Source organism: Typopeltis vanoorti, chromosome 8 (genome assembly GCF_054136105.1).
Source record: "Typopeltis vanoorti isolate ZY-2024b chromosome 8, IOZ_Tvanoo_1.0, whole genome shotgun sequence".
Classification (NCBI taxonomy): Eukaryota; Metazoa; Arthropoda; class Arachnida; order Uropygi; family Thelyphonidae; genus Typopeltis; species Typopeltis vanoorti.
This window is the reverse complement of record NC_143556.1, coordinates 28,273,900-28,300,772: the sequence shown is the minus strand read 5'-3', so window position 1 is coordinate 28,300,772 and position 26,873 is coordinate 28,273,900. Positions and strand designations below refer to the sequence as shown.

The following is a 26,873-nucleotide window of genomic DNA, read 5'->3' as shown; positions in this document are numbered from 1 at the left end:
GAGCTTTTTAAAACAGTGATGACACTGCTTGTTTCATTTAGCAATCTTTCAAAGTAATTACTACAGGTATCTATAATATCCTTATCTTCAGATTTCATGTACCTTTATCATCTCTGATTACTTTTACAGTATTCTTTCCTCCATTTCTAAGTTTTTTCAATAGCCTCCAGAATATTTTGCTACCTTCCTGATATTTATTTTCTATGTTCTTACCAAAGTTTACCCATGACCTGTTTAGCTAGTTTTACACAGTAGTTCGTTTTCTTACAGTTTTCTCTGTATTCTCTAAGAGATCAAGCTGACTCACTTGCCAAGAACCTTCAATATGCTTTCTTTTTTTTCTTCACTGCCTCTTTTAACTTCCTGAGTCCACCATGGAGTTCTGATTTTTCTATCCTTATAGATAACCTCACTACATGCCTCTCTAGCTGAATCAATCAATGTTGTCTTCAGGATTTGTCACTGAATCTTCAAAGTTTGGTTCTTGTCTTCAAACCTTTTAATTTTTTTTTTCAATGACGTTTGTGTATTTCAGTTTACAGTTCACTTCTGAAAGCTGATCAACCTTGATTCTTTTTAAAACTTTCTTACACACTTTTCTTTTCAATATGAAATTCAATTCTATCCTGCAGAAAACTAAATAGTGATCAGTTCTTATTTCAAATCCTCTGTATGCTCTCATGTCCTGAACCAGTTAGGAAAACATCACTGTCAGCATAGTCAATCAGACTTTTTTCATGCTTACATCTTCTCTCCATGTGAATTTGTACAAATTGTTATGTTGGAATATGGTGTTAGTAATAACTAATCCATGTCCTGAACAGAAATTCAGCAGGCATTTACCATTATTATCACCTTTGCACTACTCTCCAAATTTTTCCAAAACATATCTTTATGTCTGGTAATCATTTCCTACTCTGCTGTTTAGATCTCCAACAATGACCAACTTTTTCTTTTTCATTGAACCAGCTGCCTTCTCTAATGCCACAAAAAATTCCACCATTTCTTCTTTGCAAGAACCTTCTGTGGGACTATAAGAATAAACAACTCTCATTGTCTAGTTCCCCATTCTGATATTTGTCCACATCACTGTACTTGATATTGCCTGCAATCAAGATTATCATGTTTAGTGTTTAATATTATAGTTACTCCTTTTCCCTGATTGTTATTTCCTGAATACATCTTGTATTTGTTGCTTAGAAAGTTCTCACCTGTTTTTGTCTTCTTTGTTGAAGCCACACCTATCATGTCAATCTGGTAGTTATCCAATTTTTCTGCTAGTTCCATTTCTTTTCCATTGATACTTCTTATATTGATAGTACCAATCTTGAACTCTGCTGATGTTGAGTTAGGACATGTTCTGGGAGTTGTTCCAGTAGCTGACTTTTCACTGTTCACCCTGGTTCCCTACAAAAACAATGATTGGATGACAATTTTACATTCTCCATTGGATATCAGGAGGTTATTGAGAAGGACAGACGATAATAGTGTTATAGGAAAGGTAGGTTATGTGTGTTGCCCTGGTATGACAATGATGACATGGGCAAGCATATTAGTCAAGCAAATGGGAAAAGGATGATTTTAATTATGGCAATATAAATTGGGATGATGAGATAGCAACTGGAAGTAAAGAAAATGAGTTTCTGAGGGACAACTACCTCAGGCAGTATGAAACAGAGGGCACACAAGATTTGAGGGTCTTGGATTTGATCATCTTATCAGAGGATATTACAAATGATGTGTCTAATCTTCCTCCAGCTGGTGGTTGTCAATTATGTGAGGACCTCTGTGAGGAAAGGGTATATGTGTAACTACAAGGTTGGTGATTATGAAAAGCTCAGAGACAGCTTTCAGCTATAGCATGGAATGAGGAGTTGGGTGGCAAGGAGATCAATGCAGTTTGGGAGGATATTCAAGAAGTATCTAGTAGAAACAATGTCTAAGGGTATTTCAAAGGTCATTTTCTGCACTTCTCTCTGTTACTCCTGTCTCTAATCACTCCTTTTCAATATTTTCTAAGTCAATTCTGAGGTCAACAAATTTCTGCCTCCGAATTGAGCTATTTTGAAAATCGATCAACTGTATTTCGAAATCATCCATATTTATCCACGAAAACATCTGCAAGTTTAATTCATCCAGTTTTATAGTGTCTGGAAACTTAATGAATTTTGCAGTCTCTTCTAATTCTCCGAACTTAACAAATCTTATAGAGAGAACTGCGTTGACACAATGACATCATTCAAAAATAGCTTTTCAAGACATTAGCAGTCTGTTTTGTCATCCTTCTGGAGATCATTGATGTATTTCTTTAAGTTTGGAAAATATCTAAATTTCTCACTGTCTACGTCCCTCTTAAAAATTCTAGTTTCATTTCAAATGCCTTTATGCCATCAAACATAACGTCATACCAGAGCCCTGTAGTTTAAGGTTCAAGTCATTTAAATGTTCTCAAAATTCTGCAAAAAAACATCAATTTACAAACCCACATGATGTCATTTGGCATAAGGCATTTGTTGATTAGTCAAAAAGATATTTATCTTATCTAGATATTCAACAAATTATCAGAACAAGACCTGGACTAAGCTAACAAACATTGTTGTACATTATTAGTCGTTTGTACTCCGAATCCACCTCATTCAATAGATTCTGAAATTGTGTTTTATTCAAAGAATGATCAGAAATTAACAATCTTGGTTAGTGTTTACATCACTTCTTGAAGTTCCTTTAGGCTAGCTTTTGTACATAAAGTCTCCTCATGTATGATGCAATGAAAACCTATCAGTGGATGACCAACATGCTTTGCAAACAGATTTACAAATCCTGCTTCCTTATCAATCAATCTGAGTGCACCATCTGTTGTGATAGATACCACTTTTGAAATATCAATTTGCCAAATAGATAATTCGTTCAAAACTGCTTTAGATATTTCAACCCCAGTGCACTCAGATAGTATTACAAGGTTAGTCATCCTTTGCATACTTCGTCAACCATACAAAATCATGCAAAGATTGCTAGCATAGCTGATGATGCAATGTCTGTGCTCTAATCAACACAAATAGAAAAGAACTTACACAAAGCCAAATCTTTTGTTAATTGTTCTGCTGTATTCCTCTCCAACTTAAGTATCCTATCCTTAACTGTTTTTCTACTCACAGACAAATCTTTAATAGGCTGAATAATTTTTACCTTTTCTGAAAGAGTGTCAAAAAGGAAAGGAACACATTCTAGCCATACTTCTTTAATATAGTACAAAGCACAGGCAAGAATAGTTAAAAATGCAAAAATTAAACTGATATGAAGACCAAAGAAAATCCCAAAGAGTTCTTTCACTATAAGATAAATAGAAGGATGAATGAGTAAGGAAATATAACTTTAATGAATGCTGATGGTAAGGAGGTGAGAGAAGCAGACAATAATTGAGTTATTGAGTGATCACTTTGTAAGGATATTGCTGGGATATATGTGACAGGTACTGATGCAAGAACAGAGGCTGATGAACTGGATCTTGAAAAATCTTGAAGCAAATACAACAATGGAATATCAGCTCGCACATCATGAGAATGTACAAAGGAATTGGCATTGCCTCTGACTAAGCTGTTTGCCTTAAGTTTCATCTGTAGTGTCCAAAGAAAGCAGAAAGTGGGCAAAACAGTTACAGAACATCAAGAAGACTCCAAGACAGAGGTAGAAAATTACAGACAAATCAGTATCTCAAGAGTGGTGAAAAAGATATTGGAGAAGTTGGTCAAAGACATACTTCAGGAATGGATGTAAAAAAATACAATCTCTATGGGGAAAGCATGGCATTGTGAAGTGCAGATCATACTTTAGTAATTTATTCACTTTTTATAATAGTGACAGTTGTTGGATAAAAGGAATGACAACATGATACTACTGGATTTTTCAAAAGGTGTTTGTCAGTATACCAGATGGAATTCTGTTACACAAATTGGAGCAATTGGGATGAAGCTCATGATAGGTATATAAGGGTAGAGATACAGAGACAGAACAGTAGTATATGAAAGAGCAGAACAGGTGACCAGTACTATGACTAGGTGAATAGAAGAATAGGTGATTAGTACTATGCCTCCAGAGTCTGCTTGGACCACTGTTATTTAATTTGTATATAAATGATACAGAAAATGATTGAAAGGGAAAGGATCATATCTGGAAAGTATGAATGTGATTATTAAGGACATCAGAACTAGGTTTTTCATAGAAAACGAGTGGAATGGGTTGCCAGGGTCTGCTGTAAGTGCTTTATGTGCGAGAATGTGTTTGAGAGGTATGATAGGTATTGTGTGAATAGTGTAGTCTTCCTGTGATTAATATTTCTGCAGTAGATTTAATCTTACATTTAATATTAATTCTTCTTCTTCCTAATATGGAATTTAGGCCATGTGGCCTGTTCCAGTCTCTTCTTTAGTATTAATTAATATTAATTAATAATTAATAATTGATATTATTAATATTAATTAATAAGTATTAATTCTTCTTTAATATTAATTAATATTAGTATTACCAAAGAACAAGTGAAAACAGATACTCCTTAGTATGAGATCACAATATAAGAAATATATTTCTCAAAAAGAATTTTGAATTATTTACTTAATGAGAACAGCTTTCTACTCACCACTTGAAGAGGAAGAACTAGGAGTAATTCCATTTGGATGGGATGATGAAAGGCTGGACTTATGAATATCCATAGAGGCAGATTTTGTAACTTGAGAAAGTTGTTCAGCTGCTTGTCGGCGACGATTTGTAAGTGCCTCAAGAAATCTAAGTCATCATGCAAACTAGTTTTCAATGTTTTAAGATTATTTCCAGTTATGTAAATGAAAAATCTTAATTTTTTTTAAAATAATTTTTATGAGATCACATGTGTTTTTATGAAATATATATTTTATATAAAATCTTACTCTAGATAATGCATTAGAGGAATGTCTTCTCTCCCAAGAAGATTGTATGTAACTCATTAAGTAACTATGCAGACAACCATTACATTTCAAAAAAAGGACAATGAAAGTACAAACTGAACTTAATATATCAAGAGGTTACAAAAAAACCTATAGTACATCAGGGCGATGTGTGAATAAGATGTTAAGGAGAAAGGAATTTAATGTGTTTCTTTGTTCAAGAAACAAAGGTTAGTTATAGGCTTCGAGGAAAACTGAGGATGTAAGGAAGATAGTTCAAAAGAACATTCTTCCTCATGATGTCGCCTTTAAAGCATTACACTGTTTTCTTTCATTCCTTCTTCACAATGGTAAAAAGAATGAAAGAGGAAGATAAGAAGCTGGACAGTAAATGGATACTGACTAGCACACGCTTGTGTTCTTACAAGCTTAAAGGGAAGGATATGAATGATGGTGGTGACTAGATCATCATAAAATTGCCCTATAGAAGAGGCATAAGATGGGGAGAAAGAAAGTCTGTGGGAAAATAAGTGGAGGAGAAACAGATTAATTGAATTATCTTCTTGTATAGTATCAAGCATTTTTAGGAAGATTTTTGATGCACTGCATCAAATGTGTGGATAAGTTGCTACATTAGATTTCTTCTAGAGTAGCAATACACCCATGTGACTTTAGAGGTTGGGATTTCTGGTATTTTTTTTTTTTTTAATACTGAACGAGTTTGTTATAATGATGTTGGATACAGTGAGTTAACTGTATATACTATTAGCAGCTGTACAGTGTAAACAGAACAGTATGCCAAATTTTGTGGAAGCTGAAAGGCTATGGAAGCATAGATTGCACAAGGGAAGAAGAGTATGTCATTTCAAGAAGAGAAATCATGTCAGAACATTATTATTATTGTGGGCAAGATCAAGTGAAATGAGATCTTTCTTGCAAGAAATAAATCTTTGGTAGAACTGATTTCATAATGCTCTACTGAAGAATGGCAAGAAGGTCAGAGATACTGTTTAAGGGAAATTTTGAGGTTCACTGGAATGAATCTCAGTATATCTATCACGTGAAGAACAGAAAAATGGAGTGTAGAGTTCATAAGCAAAGCTGTGAATAGGATTTATAGTCAATAAAAGAATGTTATGTATTAAAAAGAAGAGTATAAGTGAAAGTACAGTACACCCTAGTGTATTCTGACGTTGATAGAAAAATTTGAGAATAGGAATCTGTTTATATATATAATGAAATACCAGAGAGAAAATTCACAACCCAACTGTAAATGGCAGAAGATAGACCCTTACAATGGTAGTTTAGCAAACAGACGTTTGTGCCAGACCAAATCAAATGTCTGGAAAAGTCATGAGCCGTTACATGAGTTTATCCACGCCATTCTATGGACATGACTGATTAATGACCAGCAACATGGATTTTTCAATTCTTTATTAAAAACTGATTTTCAAGATTTGCACAATGACTTCTGGCAGTAAGGATTTCATTGCTGTAGGACTACATTTCCCACAGTATGATCTGCAACCCAGCAACAGTCCTTGGAAGGAAAAATTTATCATCTGCAGGTAATACAAAACTTCTATTTTTTTTATTTTTTTTATTGACAGCTCACATGATATATGACCTGTCAACAAAAAAGACAGAAATGTGTAACTTGCTTATTCAAGTTTAATTACATGCATATATATACACATAGAAAATACACATTCATGTATCTAACAGGTATTTTTGCTGGTTTTACAAATCTATTTATTCAACAATATCACATTTTCCATGTTAAGTTCAATGGCCTGTTACAGTTCAAGTAATGTAGCGTCTTTGAAGCTTATTTAATGTTTTGACAAGGTAGTTAATCTTATCTAAAAAACTTCTATTTTTTTTATTTTTTTTATTGACAGCTCACATGATATATGACCTGTCAACAAAAAAGACAGAAATGTGTAACTTGCTTATTCAAGTTTAATTACATGCATATATATACACATAGAAAATACACATTCATGTATCTAACAGGTATTTTTGCTGGTTTTACAAATCTATTTATTCAACAATATCACATTTTCCATGTTAAGTTCAATGGCCTGTTACAGTTCAAGTAATGTAGCGTCTTTGAAGCTTATTTAATGTTTTGACAAGGTAGTTAATCTTATCTGCATAGCACATTTCATGGTCTTCTGGCAAGTTGATTTATTTTATCCTGGAAAGTTTGGTTTTCCATGAAAAACTGACTTAGCTACAGAAACTCCATTTATTTAACTATATGTGTGTATGTGTGCGTGAGCGATAGAGAGATTGGCAACAAAACAATCCTGGCTATGCAAAGTATGGAAATGGCTGAAGAGTACATGCTGTTAATTCCAGAACACAAACACAAGTTTTCAACAAAACTATAGGATGAGGAGGAAGGGAAGAAATTTTGATGTCCAAAACCTAAGGATAAATAATACTTCTGAAGATTACCACTGCAAATTCAGATGAATCAGCTTGTTGCTATTTGTATAACTGATGATTCTGAATAGAAAGCTGGTACACATTCAAATTTTAGAATCGCAAGCAAAGGGATCACGTGTTAGCACTCAACAGGATAAAAAGCAAAGGATGTGCTAAGCGAATTGTGTTTAAAGGAAGCTCTTTTAATGAAGGAAAAAATTGCATAACTGTGATTGTCTGTGAAAATACTAGTGGTGGTAGTGGGCAGTAGATGGTGTTGGTATAGATGATGATGGTAGATGCAGTTCACTATAGTTGGAGACAAAGAGCTATAGAGTAGATGCCCGCCATTGATGAGTCCCTGGAGTCCTTGGAGGTGTCACATAATAATACTATAATAACATGCCTGAGGTCTGCATCCCTTTATCCACAGCCCATTGGAGTGCACGTTTTCAGTGGTGTTGCATCCATAAAAACTGGACAAGACACCAATGAGAACCAAGTTACTCAGAAGTTCTTCAATGTGATGTTCAATTGTTTGATGATGCTGTACGCAAAGAAGATTCATTTTTATGGATGACAATGCCACACCACATAATACACAAGCACTGGAGATACTTCTGGAGACCTAGGGCATTAAGTGAATTGAGTGGTCAGCATGCTCCCCAGATCTTACTCTGAAGGAGGAGTGGGCACTTTGCCTCAAGAACTTCTGAGTAACTTGGTTCTAAGCATGGTATTACGTTGTGAGAGCTGCACTGCAGTTCGAGGGAACATATTCCATGTTGAAATGTCTCTCCACATAGCTTTCTGTAAACACTGTACATAACTTAATAAATTTGTAAATTTTTTCAAAAACATTGCAGTTTAATTTGTATGAAATTTATAATGTTTTTGCGCAATATAATTTATTATGCTGGCAATAAATTTATGTTTACATTTGGATGTAATCATGAAAATTTTTTCATATACATATAAAAATGTAATTCTTCCTCAGCTTTTGGACACCAATGTGTCACCAGAATGAGAATATTTGAGACAAACTTCAGGCTTCATAAATGATCAGAGGAAAATCAGAGGATCTTCCTCTGATCATTTATGTGTAGTTCACAGGCACTACTCATTTTGAGCCAATGTTTTATATTTGTGCTTCTTTAATTTGAAATTCATATTGATGGTGCCCTTGACAGTTGAATGGAAATTTCATCATCATCAATTTCCTGATATGTATGCCCAACGGTGGGTGTTCAGGCTACTATGACAGTACTACATGATTAAGTTTACATTAATAACAATCTCCTGTCAACAATTTCCCTTGAAATTAGGCTATTACTTATCAGCACTCCAATAATGTCGTATCTAAATTGCATTCCTCTAAAGACACTTCTGACTTAATCAATCCACCTAGACCTTGGTCTTGCTCTGGGTCTTTTTCCTGCCATCAAACACTTGTTTTGCTAACCTTTTATCTCTCATTCTATTTAAGTGACCATACCTTAGATTAGCCCTGCTCACACAATCTTGAATTCAAACAAAGTTCTCTCCTTTCTAATGTCTTGATTTTTAATATGATTAAAAATCTGCCATTGATGCCATCTATTCAAGCCCTAATTTTTCTAAGAACTCTCGTCTGCAGTCTCCCATCTTTGATCAAGTGCTTTATTTCTAATTCAACTCTCACATCTATAACATAAAACTGGTTTGAATACTGCTAATTTAGTGTTCTGGCTAATTTCTTTCTTATTCCATATAACTTTATTTAACTAGATCCACACCATACTAGCTTTACTTATTCTATTGTCTATTTCCAGATTTTTTACTAGCAATCTTCACTAAAAACTGTGCCTAAATAGTTGAAATATTTTACTTATTCTATAGGCTCTCCATTCAGAAAGCAGCTGAACTTTTCTATTTTCCCTCCTATTTTCATAGTTTTGGTTTTTTTATTGCTGAATTTCAAGCAAAATTTGTAACAGCTGTTCCTGGAAACTCGCACTGGTTTAGGATGTGTTTAGGAGCATAAAAGCAAAAGTAAAGAGCTTGATATTTCCAATTCTAATACATATTAAACATTAAGTTTAATACCACTTTCTTTCATAATGTGATCCATACAGATGATGAATAAGAGTTGCAAACATATGCATCTTTATCCTACACCTAATCTGACATCAAATCATCTTCCTACATTCCCTGCAATTCTAACTGTTGACTTATAATTTAAACATAGACTATGTATCACCCTATATAATGCTCCATTTACCCCATATAATTGCAGTGTTTTGAAAATCTTTTCTCTGGGCACCTTATCATAAGCCTTTTCCAGATCTACAAAACATTAAAAGATAAAAAACATTAAGTACGGATCCTTATATTTTCAAGATTTCTCAAGTATTTGTCTGAAAGTGAAAATCTGACCTTGAAAACCTCTATTTGGCCTGAACTGTCATTTGGCCTGCTTGTTCTTTCCAAGTTTCTCTTCCACAATCTTTCTCACACTCTTTTGAAGTATGCTTGCCTAAATCTTACCTGGAACATTCAGTACAGTAATTCTTCTGTAATTCTCACATTCTGCTTTCTTTCCATAGGGACTATAAGCTCTACTCCAATCACTGGGAATTCAACCAGGCCCTCTGAATTATGCAGTACAGTCATTGCCAAACTTTCTTATTTAAGCATTTCTGGTCAAAGCATCATGGGGTAACTGTGATACTGAAGAAAGCTCAGGAAAGAAGCCTTCTTGGTTATAACCCTATTAATGAAAGGATACTTTCTATAAGACTTAAGGCTCAGCCTACCAATGTATCAATCATGACAGTTTATGCACCCCACATGGATAGGCCTGAAGAAGAGAGTGAGGAATTCTAAAAAACTTAGATGACTGTTTTAGACTGCCTACCAGGGAGAGACATACTTGACATCTCTTAGAGGATTTAAATGCAAAAATGGGAAAGACCATGAGAGTTAGGACAGAATGTGGCATGTTTGGTCTGGGTGAGCATAACACCCATGGTGAAAGACTTGGAATTTGCTCATGCTAACAGATTAGTTTTTACCAATACCTGCTTCCAGAAACATTCACGATGGACCTATACTTGGATATCTAACATTGATAGGTCAAAGCACCAGACTGATTATATCCTGGCTCTTCAGCAGTGGAAGACAAGTATCTCTGATGTGCATACTTGTCCTGGAGCAGATTGTAGTACAGACCATCAGATAGTAAGTGCCCAAGTGAGACTAAGACTCCAAAACCTTCCAAGTCAGGCACAATTCCTAGTGGATTCACATAAGAAACATCAACTTAGTTGGATGATTTTTTGGAAACCAATGAGAAGAACTCACCAGAAATACTTTGGGAAGGAGTCAAAGCGATAATACAGGATACAGCTAAAGGTGGTTGGAAAAACAAAGAGATGCAGGAACTGAAGAATATAAGAGATTACATAGAATGAATAAGATCCTTTCCAATAAACATATCATAGAAAAGTATAAAGAATTTAGACTACGGTAATGTGTTTCATAGACTGCTCTTAAGCTTTTGACTGTGTTCAGTATGTGAAACTGTGGGAAGTAATGAAAAGAATGGGTTTTCCTCAACACACTATCAGGTTGATAGCCAACTTGTACAGAGAGCAAGAAGCCATAGTAAGAACAGGTGTGTTGGATTGATTGATTGGCTTCAGGTTGGAAAAGGAGTTAGGCAAGGATGTTTACTTTCTCCTCACTTCTTTAGTATATATATGAATGAAGCATTGGATGGGCTCAAGACAGGAATTAGAATAGGAGGTAGATTGATCAGTAATATGAGGTATGCTGATGATAATGTCCCTTTGTAATGACATGTAAGAACTAGGACTAATTCTTGACAAAGTTAACAAGATCAGTAATAACAGAGGATTTCAAAATCCTAGCAACACAAAGATTATGGCTCTCCTTTGAGAGCCATAATCTTCCGTTTGTATTTCCTCTCAAAGGAAATACAAACAGGGAAGCTCTTGAGAAACAAGTGTACCTTAATGGAGAAAGAATTGAGGAAGTCAGCAAGTTTGAGTACCTGGGATCCATTATTAATGTGAAGAATTGCTGTTCAGAAGACATCAGAAGAAGGCTAGGAATGGCTAAAACAGTCAGAGACCTGTCTAAAATCTGAAAGGATGGATCTATCTCTGGGAACAAAGTTGAGGATTTTGGATGCAATTGTTTTTCAACAGCGAGTTATGGATGTGAGACTTGGAACCTAAAGAAGTCAGATAAGAAACAGATATCCTTCCGTTGAGAGGCATACAAATGAATGGGTGTTAGAAAAGATCACTAGAACTTTAAGGCTCCTTAAGGATATAGACAGAAGAAAGTTAAAATATTTTGGATACAATGAAAGGATGGAAGGACTTCTAAGAACAGTAATAGAAGGTCAAGTTCCTTGAAAAAGAGGATTCTGGTAAAAGTTTTCACCCAAGTGTCTGCAATAGCTTTGGAATTAGCAATAATACATCCAGTATGGTCAAAGGGACAACTGGACAAGATAGGCGCAAAATAATTGGACAATTGTTTTGCATCTATCTTTCATTTTCCGGATTTTATCCTAGACAGTTTTTGCACTGGTTGTTTGATTAATCAATGTAAATAGACCCAGAATTATATTTGACTAATGATATGGACATGCATGTCTCACATGCTTTGGCCTGAGCATGTTTAAATGCTGTTAAGTTTGTTGCAGTAAGTTATCTACGAAATATACCCCATTTTGGATGCTTGGCACTCTTGATTTCACCAAGAGTGCCAAGGATATCTTTGGATAGAGTGGAAATCAAGATAATGTTTTTGGAATTGCTGCAGTTACTGCATGGACGATACAATCCATTATGTGCTTCATTAATAGGCATTTAGCTGCTTCAGTATTAAATTTCAATTGTATTGCAGTCAGCCTGGTCCATTTTCCCCATGGATATCAAGGTAAGACATGGTTTCTTTGAAGGCATAGTATTGATAAGAGGAAAATGATAGCTTCCATATATGTTTTTATCAACATCCCATGTGAGCTTAGGAAGTTTGTAATTGGTATTTATTAAAAATAAATAAATAAATAAATTTATTATTTTTTTTTTTTCACAGGAGTATCTGTGAAAAAAAAGTGCTTTTTTATTCACTGATACTCCTCTACTACAGTTTATGATTAATGTAATGGCTCTCTATTAGTCGGACTGATATGAGGTGTAAGACATAATGTGTATTTTTTTAAGGATTGTATCCATTATTAATGAAATTACTGAATGACTGCAAATTCATTGACATGTCTTCAGTACTAAACAGTGGCAATCACAATTTCAGTAATTCTTCCCCAACCTGACTCTCAATCAATGTATTCATAGCAAAGTGAGCCAATATGTGAAGGTAACTATTAAAGTGAACAGAAGATTTAATGTAACTTAATCTTCCAAGGATGATTTGGAAGAAGAGTACAAATTGAACACTCATTGTACAAATTAGTATGATAAGTGAGGGTCAAAGAATAATTATGGGGAACTTCAACTATGAAGATACAGATTAGAAAGAAGGAAGAAAGATCATGTGACAGGAGAGAAATGGTGTTTATACATCTACTGAGAGAATTACTTGAGAAAGCATGTGATGGATGGGACTCTGGGTGCAAAAGTAGCAAGACTAGTCATAGAATCAGAAGAGCTATCTATAACTAAGCTAGCCACACTGTCTTTGATTGCAGAAATTGACCATGCGATCTTGTCCTAATCACCCACCTACAAGGTAGGTGATTATGACAAGACTGCTTAGGAGGAAGCTTGAAGCTGTGCCCTGGCATAAAAACCTGCAAGAAAAGAGATGCGAAGGGTGAATGGCATGGTAAGGAAAGCAAAATCACATTACAAGAAACTAGCCAAGCAGGCCAAAGGAAATCCCAAAGAGTTGTTATATGGCAAGTAAGAGGAAGAATAACCTTAATAAATGCCGATGATGACATATGTCACAGTGACTGATGTGGGAACAGTCACTGTGACATATGTCATTCTAAGACATTCTTAAGTCATTCTGTGACATAAGTCATTCTAAGACACCCCCCCCCATTCATTTGCAATGAATGGGGGGGGGTGTCTTAGAATATTGCAGAATCTCAATGTAAATACAGTCGTGAGATTAGATGGGATATTAGCTCACATTTTACAAGTATATGCAAGTGAACTGGCAACACTAAGCTGTTTATTTTAAGTCTCAGCTCTGGTAGAGTTCCAAGGGATTGGAAAGAGGTCAACATAATTCCTTTGCATAAAGGAGGTTCTAAGACTGCAGCAGCAAATTATAGACCAATCAGTATCTCAGGCATGTGGTAAAAGTACTAGGAAAATTGGTCAAAAAGAGAATTCAAGAATGGGTAGATAAAAATATGGTACTGTATGAAGGTCAGCATGGCTTTGTGAAGGGTCAGTCATACCTTTGTAGTTCACTAACTTTCTATAATAGAGTGACAGCTGAGTTGGATGAAGGAAATGGCTACACAATGATTTTGCAAAGGCATTTGGCAGAATATCACATGGAACTCTGTTATGCAATTAGAACAAATGGGGATGGATATGACACTGCTTATACAGATAAGAGGATGGGCGATGAACAGATGTCAAAGCAGTATATGGAAAAGCAGAAACCCAGAGAAAGCATGCGACTAGTGGTGTGCCACAAAGTTCTGTGTTAGGAATACTTCTGTTTAATTTGAACATAAATGACACAGGAAAATAGTCTGAAATGATATATTCAGTTTTTGTCTGATGATTCAAAACTGAGTACAGTAACAGTTAATCAAGGTGATGTGGAGAGCTTGTAGGATGATTTAGATAGGCTGTCAGTATGGTAAAAGATAATGGATATCAGTTTAATGTGGAGAAATGTGAAAATGAGTTATGAATTTTGAGATAAATCAATTACAAGTTATGCACCAATTTGATGGAATTGCACTCCAGGAAACAGATGAAGCTAAGAATTTGGAGATGCTGGTAGACAGAGTTGAAATTTAAAAGGTGATTCTGCTAAGGTCCAAGGTAGCTCATAAGATTGCCTGGCTATTGAACACCAGCAAATAGAGATAAGGAAAATATTCTTCGTTATAAGGCTTGATATGTCCACATCTGGATTACTGTGTTCAGGTCTGGTTTCTTTGGGATGAAGAGGATTCAGAGGTGAGTGGTCTGTGGAATGCATCCTACGAGGAGAAATTGAAGATTTGTAGGTTGCAAAAGTTGGTTGATAGGCGTAAAAGAGAGGCTATGATAGAAACATTTAAGTTACTTCAAGGGTTTTATAGAACTGATGCCAGGGAAATGTTTCAGCACTTGGCTAAAGGAGGGAAGAACAAGTGGTCATTCTTGGAAGTTGAGTAAGAGTGTGGTTAGTAAGGGTGTGAGGGCTAGATTTTTCACTTGGAGAGTGGTGAATGAAGGGAATGGGTTGCCAGAATTAGCTGAGTGCCTTGTCTGTTAATGGTTTCAAGGAGAGGAACAACAGTTTGCTGCAAAGAGTCTTCAAGACTGTACAATAATAATAATAATATTTTCATACTTGAAAAAATTACAGTTTCATATTCTATTAATTTGCATAATCCTGGTTAATGTCTCTGGCAATAACTACAAGATTTAGTAAAGATTATGCAAACAAGTAGGTAAAAACGATTTCAGAACTCAAATAAGCATGAAGAAATATTTTCACTGATTTCACTGAAAAAAATTACAAGTAGCTAAATTCTAATTACAATAAAGTGCTCCACACTTACAGATCGTAATTTTGTTCTTCTGATTCCTGTAGACAATTTAACTCTTCCACAGTTGTCTCAATTTCCTGAGTATTAATTTCCAACTGTTTTAATAATGTTTCTCTCTAAAAGAGTAATTATTCTTCCTTAGAAAAATTTTTAAATAAAAGTATTCACTGAAGTATTCAAAACCAAATATTTCAATGTAAAGTGATCTTATCTCTCAAAAAATAAAAATAATAAAAATAAATTTAAATATATTATCAGCTATGTTGACTCGGTATGTAGATATGTTCATATTATTTACTGACGGAATTCCGAGAATTAGAAAAACAAATTAATTGAATTTAACACACAACATGTTTTGTTGGAATACAGACTTCTTCAGGCATGAGAACATTAAAAGCAAACATAAAAAACACCGTAAAGAAACATTGTACCACTACAATAACAGACTATGCACTGGAATTAAGTTTGAACTAAAGCTACAGTCCAGGCTAAAGTTCTATTGTTAGGCATATGTGAGCATGTGACTTCACGAGTGCACCAGTATCTGATAGCAGAGCTACGTATAATAAATTTAGTTTAATCCTTTATTCAAGTGTGAGCAAACAAAGTTTGCGCCTGAAAGTATCTTCAGGACTGGGGTAAGGTGATACAGCACCAGGGCAACTCGTTGCAAAGGTGGAGCAAGCTACCAACACTCCTGTCTCAGTATCTTATCTCCTATAATGCAAAACACATCTCCTTGCGGATATGTCTAATGTTATGCATTAAAGGAAGGGCCACTACCCAGACTAGTTTCGACCTTTATTGAGGTCTCTTCAGTGGGAGCCAGGCCCAAGCTGAGATACCAGGCAGAAGCATTCGTAGGTCATCTCTACCTATAGGAGTTGCCAAATGGTGTGCCACCCTTTTTTAATAAATTACTCTGGATTTAGAGAAAGATGTTGAAAGTTTATTTTTCACTTGGTTAGAGTATAATAAATTTAGTTTAATCCTTTATCCAAGTGTGAGCAAACAAAGTTTGCGCCTGAAAGTATCTTCAGGACTGGGGTAAGGTGATACAGCACCAGGGCAACTTGGTGACCTTGATGACCGGCGAGTCAAAGTGAGTGAATTGTTATGACTATAGGCATTTCAAAAGAAAGTGTAGGATATATTTTGCATGAGAAATTGCATATGAAAAAGCTTTCTGCAAGATGGGTGCTGCACTTGCTCACAGCAGATCAAAAACGCACTTGCATGAAAATCTCTGAACAGTGCTTGGAGCGTTTTAACAAGAATAAAACTGATTTTGTGTGTCAATTTATTACTATGGATGAGACGGATTCACCATTACACACCAGACTCCAAATAGGAGTCAAAACAGTGGACAGAAGCCAGTTGTTCAGAGGCAAAGAAGACAATGTCAGTTCCATCAGCAGGAAAGGTTATGGCATGGGTGTTTTGGGATGCTGAAGGCATTTTGTTCATAATTATCTTGAAAAGGGTAAAACAATAACCAGGGAATATTATTTCGATCTTTTAACCAGACTAGATGAAAAAATTCATGAGAAAAGACCCGATTTGCAGAAGAAAATTTTATGTTGAAATATAAAAATAATTTTGAAATTATAAATTTGTTATTTCATTGTTAGGCCAAGAACTTTTCAGACCACCTTCATAAATAACTTCAAAGTTCATTACAATAGATATGTTGCTGGTTGAGTGGACCTCTCACAATGAGTCTATTGACTCCATGAAAGTTACCAAATAATATTTTTTATAAACATCTGAAGGTTGTAATTGTTGGGGTAACACATTATGGGGAAGGTTATTCCAGAAGAGAGACAGAGAATATTATGAAAAGAATGAAAAGAGCCATCAAAAACTTGAAATGTGCCAAGGCAGTTGAAGTAGATGATATTTGACTAGAAATGTGCAAATATGGAGGTATAAAAGTTTTGCAGTAAGTAAACTGCATAATTCAGAGGGCTTAGTCAAAAGGTCAAATTCCAGATGATTGGAGTAGAGCTCTAATAGTTCCCATCTATAAAAAAGGGAATAAAGCAGAATGAGAATTACAGAGGAATTTCTTTAAGTGTTTCAAAGTAAGATTTATGTAAGCATACCTAAAAAGAGGACAAGAAAGTTTGTGGAAGAGAAACTGGGAGAATAAGCTGGATTCGTGCCATATAGAGATTGTTAGGAGTACATTTTTCAATTTATGACAAATTGTTGAGAAAACATGGGAATAAGATAAGAATCTGTATGTAAGTTTTGCAGATCTGAAAAAGGCATATGATTTTACTTTTCTCAGAGAAAAGATTTTCCAAGCACTACAATTATATGAGACAAATGGAATGGTAAATTGTTGATAAGAGATTAATAATAACGTAAACTTATCATGTTCAGTTATATGTTAACACTTAACATATAACTGAACATCCCTCGAAGGTACATATCAGGAAACTGATGATGACGATGAAATGAGATATAGGGCAGGCAGCTTCTGCTCTTGTTTTAACAGGACAAACAGAAAAGTGAAAGAATGATATTTGTCAGTTCACTGGAGCAATGACTATGGAATTATCTGTAGAAGAGACAGAGTTGTAACATCTGAGACAGAGGTTGAAGTGAATCTGTGAGGGAAAGTCATCTATGAGCTGAATTGCTCTACTCTGAAAAGTATCACAAACCTTTAGGGAGGCTTTAGGTGCACCACCTGAAATGTGTGAACAGTATTCTATGGATGGATGGATTTGTATAGGGTTAGTAGCCAGGTGGAGGTGAAATAGTGTTGTATCTGTAATTCGTCGGCTGTGTTCTTGTTATATCCTTACTTTCATATAATGTTATTTCGTAAGTCGTAAGTTCGATCTTATTATACATTAATTTACTGTCTCTAGAATCTATCCTTTAGCTTACTCAAAACTTTGTACAATTAAAGTCCTACCGGCTACTCTATTGTTATGTCGCTATCTCTCTATGTTATATCTTATTCTACCTCTGTAATAACTCTCCTTCTAATCTATTGTCGTGCTCCTAAAATGCTAATTCAGATTTATTTCCTCTTCGGATATTGGCAAAATTTATATTTCGCTGCGCCAGCCAATATCCTATAACAGAAGAGACTCTTGTTCAGGGAAATAATTCAAAACTAAAAGGATACACACAATAATTTATCTCACGCTAGCACTGTGCAGATTCAGTTAGCAGTCGTAGACCGAATCTCACTTAAACTATTATATCTAAATTCCTTCCCGCCAAAAGGTTCAATTTCATAAGTGGTGGTTTGAATTCGTAATCAGGCATAACTCAGGTATAAGGTACAAAACATGTTTATTGGAAGACACAAAACATTTACAGTTATGTAAGCTTAAATACTCAATGGATCAAAATTCACTCTAAGTTAAGGGTTATACTAAATCACAATGAATCAGAGAAAGTTAAATCCTTCAATTATGAAAGGACAAAATTAGGTTTAAGCAAAATACTACTACTATATAATTCTTTCACAAGTTACTCACAGAATACTTATTGAACACTTTCATTAATACTCTATCAATGATTACCTTAATTCTAAATTTCATTTAAGTAAGTCTAGCCATTCACAAATCCCTGCCTATTTAACAACTCTTCTTTGTTCCACAAGGGCTTAATTAATTCAGTCAAATTCTCACTAAAAGTTCTCTACTAGTGTCCTTTAGTTACAACACACACAAATTTCTTGTTCTCTTAAACAAATTTTTAACATAGAACGAAAACTCTTACATTACCGGATCCTTTCAGATTTCATGCCGCCATTCCATGTAGGTCTGGATTACCGTACTGCATATCCTTTGGCTGTCTTTGCATCTGGCAATGTACTACGCTTTTTCTTCTAATCGTTTCCGACTGTTGCGTGCTGTCTACCGCTCCACAGGAAACTTTCTCCAATGGGACATTTTGCTAAGGCTCAATTCCACATGGGCCATCATATCGCGATCAGCTCTGCTCGAAAATCTTCGAGCATTCTCAAGAAAAGAACCTGCCGTCTGTCATTACTGTAGCCGACCCACCGCTCTCTCACCATTCCTCCAACAACCCCTCCCCCCCTAAAACTTGAATCCGGCACTCGAAGATCAAAAGGTCAAAAAGCTTCCTAAAACGGCGTGCTTCGTCTTTTATTCGCCCTATTCGGGCGCCCTCTATTCAATGCGGTTTTCACCCACGAACCCCATCGTTCGTACCCCTTGGGTGATCCTACACTCTTGCTAACCTGTCTGGTTACATTATTCTAGGAAGGCGCTCTGACATCATATTTCCGCGTAGGTATAGCCTCCATCGCTACACTCGACTCATACCGATTATACGCGATTATTCCGGATTACTATTATAAACTTTTCTCAGAATTTCGCAAGGTACTAGACAGCTTACTTGGGAATTACAAATAACCTAACAATAATTCTCACTATATCGCACAAATGGACTATACATTATTACAAAACATAAAACAACACTTTATAATTATTAGCTGATGTGCAGATATCTCCTTAATTAGTAGTAGTTTATTATGTTAAATCCTGAATGAAGAATTTGCTTGTAAAGCTCTGCATTCAGGATCTAACAATAGCATCTTGAGCAAAAAAAGAAAAACAGTTTTTTTAGAAGCTAGAGGGAAATGTCAGTCTGAGGAGACAGAGAGATCTTATTTATGTATTATTAAGGATAAGGGAAGGTGAGCTGAGATCCTTTTTGTGAGAGAAAATGCAAGACTATTTTGGTGGCATAGGTGACCAGATTATTCCCCTTGTCCCATTGAAAATGGTATGGAGATCAGTTGTTGGAAGTTTTTTCACTTGGTTAGACTACAAATTATATATCTAGTTTAACCCTTTATCCAAGTGTAAGGAAACAAAGTTTGCACCTGAAGTATCTTCAGGATTGGGGCAACTCGTGGCAAAGGTGGAATGAGTTCACATCACTGTATTTAGTATCCCATAATGCAAAGTACATCTCCTTGCGGACATGTATAATACTATGCATTATGGGAAGGGTCACTACCCAGACCGGTTTAGACCTTTATCGAGGTCTCTTCGGTGGGAGCCAGACCCAGAGGTGATACTAAGGTTGCAGGAATATGACTTCTATGCAGAAGTCATATTTCCATATGCCAGTTGCCAAAAGTTGTCACACCTTGTTCTTAAATTACTCTGGATTAGAGAATGACGTTGGAAGTTTTTTCACTTGGTTAGACTATAAATTATATATTTAGTTTAATTCTTTATCCAAGTGTAAGCAAACAAAGTTTGTGCCTGAAGTATCTTCAAGACTGGGGCAACTCGTGGCAAAGGTGGACTGAGTTCACATCACTTTCCTTAGTATCCTCATAAGGCAAAGCACATCTCCTTGCAAACATGTATAATGCTATGCATTATGAAAAGGGTTACTACCCATACAGAGTTTTACTGAATAGGATCATTGCTTCTGCAACTCAAAATTACACACCAACTGCTATTATAGAAGATGAATCTATAGCACTATCATCAAGGTAAGAACTTATGATAATATAATATATTTATTCAAGAAAAACAAATTCACAGGAATAGATAAAATTCCTGCAGAGTTACACTGAAAGCAAAAGGGAAGAAATTATATATACAAATATAGAAAATATACAAATTTATTTTAACCATATGGAAGAAAGAGCAATGCCAAAAGAATAGAGAAAGGGTCTGATCTGCCTGATAGATAAAAAGAACGACAAAGAGTTGGTGGAAATTATAGATGCATTTCTCTGTTGTATACAACATATAAATTAAACCCATTTATGAAGAAGTTAATTGATGTCTACCAGTCAGGTTTCAGGAAAGGCAAATTTACAATTGATCAGATACATATAATTAAACAATTATTACAGATATTTTGGATTTCTGATATATATATATATATATATTCATCAGATTTTTGTTGATTTCCCACAAACATATGAATGCTTTAATAGAGAAAAATTATGAAATTAGGATCAGATAAGCTAGTAAGACAAGATTAACAATGGAAAATTCAGAAGTATAGGTTAAAATATAAAAAAATGAACAGATCCCTTTTGAATAACTCAAGGATTAAAACAAGGAAACATTCTAGCTCCAATTCTTTTTAACATCAGTTGGAATATATTATTTGATGATCGCCAGTAGATATTCAAGGCACTCTAATAAACAAACTAGTAGAAACTGTATCATACACAGATAATATTAACATTATGTCAAGAAGTAGACAGAAAGCAGCAGAAAGATATGTGAAATTAGAAAAATTAGCATGCAAGATAGGGCTAAAAACTAATCACGAAAAACAAAATAATTACCGTATTTGCCGGCGTATAAGACGCCTTTTTTTTCTTTGAAAATAGGTCTGAAAAACAGGGTACGTCTTATACGCCGATAGTCATTTTTTTTATTACTTTCATTTCTGGAAATTTTCTCTGTTCCAAGTTGCGCGATTTCTTTTGTTTCCTTGTGGTGTGTGAGAGCATTCCAGTTACATAGAGTTCGGTGGATGTGCATGCACTGTCATCGACGATCAGTGCTGTGTTCCCGTTCGTTTAAGTTTTCCGATTGTTGTGAACTGTGATAAATTTCTGCCGTTAAATTTTCTCTAAATTTCTTGGCAAATTATGGCTGAAAAATGTCAGCATTGCTACAATATTGCATACAAGCTACGTGTGACTGCGTATGCTAAAGAACATGGAAACAGGGCTGCAGAGAGGCATTTCGGGCTACCCCCAACTGAGAAAATGATAACTTGGCAGAATCAAGAAGAGGATCCTAAAAAGGTTTTTTTTCCTAAAAAAATGTGTACAAAAAAGGAGGGTGCATCTTATATGCCGACAAATACGGTAATACCAGGCAAAATCAGTTAACTGATACAAGTGTGAAAATTGGGAACCTTGAAATAGAAAAAATGAGCAATTTAAATTTAGGCATAATGAACAAAAGGTAACCAAATGAAATGGTAGTAAGTGTAGAATTGAATTGGGGGGGGGGGGGGGCATTTTATTCTCTCTCATATGTATTCAGTTCAAAAAGGTATCTATCTATCCATTGGAAGACTAAAGTTCAAATATATAAATTTATAATTTGTCCAGTTGTTACCTATGGATATGAAACCTGGATAGTTTTACAGCAAAGGTGGAGAATTTGATTGGCTTTCAAAAGAAAAATTCTTCAAAAAATATTGATGAATGATAATGGTCTCTAAAGTTCAGATACAACCATGAGTTATATGAACTCTATAAAGAACCCACAAGAGAAGTTTAATCAAGTTCAAAAAATTGCAGTGGGGCAGGACATGTTTATGAAAAATGATCACTTTCTTAAGAAGACTATAAATAGTAAAATTCTTGGTAAAAGACCAAAAGGAAAACCAAAAACAAGATGGATAGACCATCAGTCAAGAAAACATATTGCATTGTCCAAATTGGAGAAGTATTGTTTTGGACAGACAGTGTTGGGGACAACAAATTCAGAAGACCAAGGCTCCATTTAAGCTATACAGCCATAGGAAGATTTTTTTATTTAGTGGGATGTCACTTGTTTTGGTCTTCTTCATCTCAATAACACTGTCCATGTGGTACTGTATATCTCTCTCATTCTTCTGCTTGTTCAACTTCTTTTCTATTGATACTTCTAATTTATTTTGTATGATGATTCAATGGCTGTGAGCCCCTTTTACAGGGAGGTACAGCACTATCTCAGTCCTCCCTATTTTTATATAGGCTCAGGACTGGCACAGCTGACAAATGAGACCTATGGCTGGAGGGACCATCTGAAGTATTTCTGACTGTAATCCATGTGTGTTCACAGGGCAAACTGGCCCTGTGAACACACCCGAGTTTCCGGGTGAAAAAAAAACCCTACCTCCGTATGAGACCAGATAGCACTTATCTTCAGTGCTATCTGGTCTCATGATGTATATGAGTTATTACATATGAAAACATCTCACTTTATATTGTTGTGAAAAATCTATACACAGTACAAAAAAATGGACACGTTTTTGGATCAGCATAATGAATTACACAGTCAACTCTTACTACAGTAAACACCACTATAACAAACTCATTATCAATAACAACTACCGAAAAAGTCATAACCAGACCCCACAGATGCAATGATCTATGAAATGATGATAATCATTACAGTCTGCTATAACAAACTATTCTTGTGGCCCTCAAGAGTTTGCTATAGTGAGATTCTGCTGCAGAATATGAAAAATATTTAAGACAGATAAAACCAATAACCTTATTCACAGCATATTATTTAGCCCCCCCCCCATACACACACTTGTTTATATTGTTATGAAAAATCAGAAGCTGGAAAAAAATTTTTTCCAGCTTCATATTCTAGATCAACAGAATAAAAAGCTGTTTGAATCTGGACTGAAATTGATTTCTAAGGGCATGATAATTTTTGTAAGTTTCATTTATGTTGTAAGAAATACAAGACCTCTGCAGATCAGGTGGTATTCAAGATGTTCTTTGGTTAGAAGTTCCATGGAAGCTAATCAGAAATACACTTTAATAGACTATATATGGGTAAACTGCCCGTTCCCCACCTGTTATGGTAATTAGGTTTATATGAAAAATTATTTGGCAACAGCAGGCCAGTAAGACCAACATATTGAAGTGAAGACACACTTTATTATAATATTTCTTGTAACATTTGCAGTAAAACTAATTACTGTATATAATTTTTGTTTTTTGATTAATGGAGTTGAGAGTAGTGATATTAAACATTTATTGACTTTGCTGAACAAATGGATAGTGGGTCTGTTCTCCAACCACCAGATCATGGTTTCAAATCCTACTGCAAACAGAAATGTTTGCAAATATCTTTAGGCAATATATGAATTTCTATGCCTAGTGCAAGACTGTCTACCACTCAACTAAGTGGATGATCAAAGTGGCTAGTAAGTTCCATGTATGGTCTCTAGAGCAGGATTTCCACAATTATCTAATCCTTACCTCACCTAGGTTTACATTTCATGGACTAAGTATCAAACATACTAAGATTTATGAAGACTTATAAGACAGTACAAAACTGATTTGCCATAAAAGTATCTCTCTGCTGCATTCTGAATGGAGAGACTAAAGAGCAAGTAAAGTATTTCAGCAATTCAGGACAATGTTTAGTGAAGAGACTGCATGTTAAATCTAGAAACAGACAACAGAATAAGCAAAGCTGGTATGGTGGGGAGCCAGTTGAATAAATTTATATGGAATAAGAGAAAAATTAGCCAAAATACTAAAATAGCAGCACACAAGACAGCGTTCAAACCAGTTTTAAGTTATGGATCTGAGAGTCAGGTTAGAAATAAAGCACTTCAAAGATGAGGTCACAGATATGACAGTTCTTAGAAAAATCAGAGGTGTGAACAAATGGCATCAATGACAGAATTATATTAAACATGAAGACATTAGAAAGGAACTCAACATTGTTTGCATTCAAGAATGGTGAGCAGGGCTAATCTAAGGTGGTATGGCTACTTAAACAGAATGAGACAGGAAAGTTTTTTATACTTTTTTAAAGTGTTTGATGCCAAGATGGCAAAAAAAAAGACCCAGGTCTAAGTGGATTGATTCAGTTAGAAGTGCCTTAGAGAAAGGAAATGTGAGATATGACAGTAATGAAGTGCTGAAAAGTAATAGACTAATTTGGAGAAAAATTGTTGATAGGAGATTAATAATAATATAAAATTAATTATGTAGTGCTGTCACAGTAGCCTGAACATCCCTTGAGTGCATATATCAGAAAATTGATGATGATGTATCTTATCTCTCTGAAAGAGGGGCAAACAATAACTTGCAAGTCCAAATAGTTATCATTCACATGAATTATCCTATAGATGATAGGATAATTCATGTGGATATCCTTTAGTGAATGCCTATCCCATAAGCATTCACTAAATTCATTTCAACATTCAAGTTGTAAAACAGGAGTTACTTCTGACATCAGTTTGAATAATGTAGATTTAAATTTAAACTCCTTCCAGATAGCATAAAAAGACATTTTGCCAAACAGCATAAAAGTTCATCACCAACTTGAAAGCAAAACTGCATGTACCTAAACAAGTAATGTGATATAACTGGAAAAATTATTGATAATGTTATGACAATCACCAATTATCATTACTGGCTTCATCTACTACTGGCCTTGGCTAAGGGGACAGCTCATCTGATTTCTAGCCAAAATGCTATGGACTAAAAAACAAACTGATCAAAACAACAAGATAAACATGTCACTAGACAGCTGTACCTTATCACATAAATTACCAACAAAAAAGAAGGCTATCGGAGAACATTTTTGCATCTGTATCAGCTTGCATAAGTTCTGTCAATTTTCCTAAACCATAGCAAAGGAGATGAATGTAATTTGTAATAACTGAATTACAGAAAGAACAATTATCTATTCTGCTACTAAATATAATTATCCAACTTCCAAAAGAAATTTTGTTCATGGCATCTTGCATATCCCACTGACAGGTGTGAATGCCATCTGCAGTTTTAGCATTAGAACTATTTATGTATGGGGATTCGCTATTAAGAGGCGTAATAATTGAGAATTTAACGAAGTCGTACCAGCCGGGTGCGATCATAAAGGACGTCAGCGAATCTATTCGACTGCAAAAACAGAGGGTGAAAGAGATGATAATCGTGGCAGGAACGAATGATTTGAAACAGGACAAAATGGAAATGATAGAGGATGTGAGGGAGTTGTTTGAGGTAGCAAAAGAGAAGAGTGAGAGAGTTAGGATGGTGAGTATCTTACCGTGGTATGACAGTGAAGTGTTTAGAAGGAGGGCCATAATTGCCAATGACTTTATGCGTGGGTTATGCATGGAGAGTGGTGTGGAATTTGTGGATGTGTGGAATGAGTTCGATGGGCGAAAGGACTTATATAAGATGGATGGATTGCATTTGAATGGAGTTGGTGTACGGAGACTTGAAAGAGTGTTGATGAATGATGTGGAAGTGGATGTACAGACTCAGGGAAACTAGATTTATTAAGAGGGGAGGGGAGTAGATATGCTGACTTTAGGGGGCAGTTAAGTGTATGAATGAGTATATTATGCCCGAGCGAGTACAACAGACAACAAATCAGAATGGGATAGTTAGTATAAGGCATCAAAGTAAGGATGGGACAAATGGGCTTCTGCGATTCATGTTCACTAATGCCAGGAGTATTAGGAACAAGAAGGAAGAGATTTTGGCCATGGTTGGCACTTCCAGGCCAGAGGTTGTCGGTATTAGTGAAACATGGCTGACAGAAGATGATAAAGCTAGTGGGATTGAATGCGACGGGTATAGCGTGTTCAGGAGTGACAGGGTGAATAAAAAGGGGGGAGGAGTGTTATTGATGATAGCTGATGATCTTCAGCCAAGGAGTATAGAAGTTGAACTGCATGATGGGGAAAAAAGCGCATTTGAGGCTGTTTGGTGTGAGATACAATCCAGCAGAACAAAATATACAATTGGGTGCTGCTATAGACCGGGTGATGGAGTGGATGGTGGGGATAGTATGCATAAGCAAATAGAAGAAATGAGTGGAAGGAGGGTAATTATTATGGGTGATTTCAATTATGGTAACATTGACTGGAAAGAGGAGAGGGCACATGGGAGGAAGGAATTGGATTTTATGCGGTTATTAAGGGACAACTATCTACGGCAACATGTATTGGAAAATACCAGAGGGCAGAGAGTGCTGGACCTAGTAATTGCAACTGAGAATGTGGCTGTAATGAACATGACCATG

The 26,873-nt window shown here is 35.4% G+C and overlaps 1 protein-coding gene across 3 annotated transcripts in view; it reads right to left on the bottom strand.

Moving 5' to 3' along the window:
* The window catches only part of LOC150103873 (rab-like protein 6), a 330,329-nt gene that overhangs the window by 170,929 nt on the left and 132,527 nt on the right, over positions 1-26,873 (bottom strand). For all 3 annotated transcript variants that reach the window (XM_090396585.1, XM_090396584.1, XM_090396583.1), the window contains exons 8-9: positions 15,124-15,227; positions 4,634-4,779 (exon numbers count right to left, since the gene is read on the bottom strand). In XM_090396585.1, coding sequence (XP_090252711.1) covers positions 4,634-4,779; positions 15,124-15,227 — 250 coding nt within the window. The remainder of the gene's footprint in view (positions 1-4,633; positions 4,780-15,123; positions 15,228-26,873) is intronic.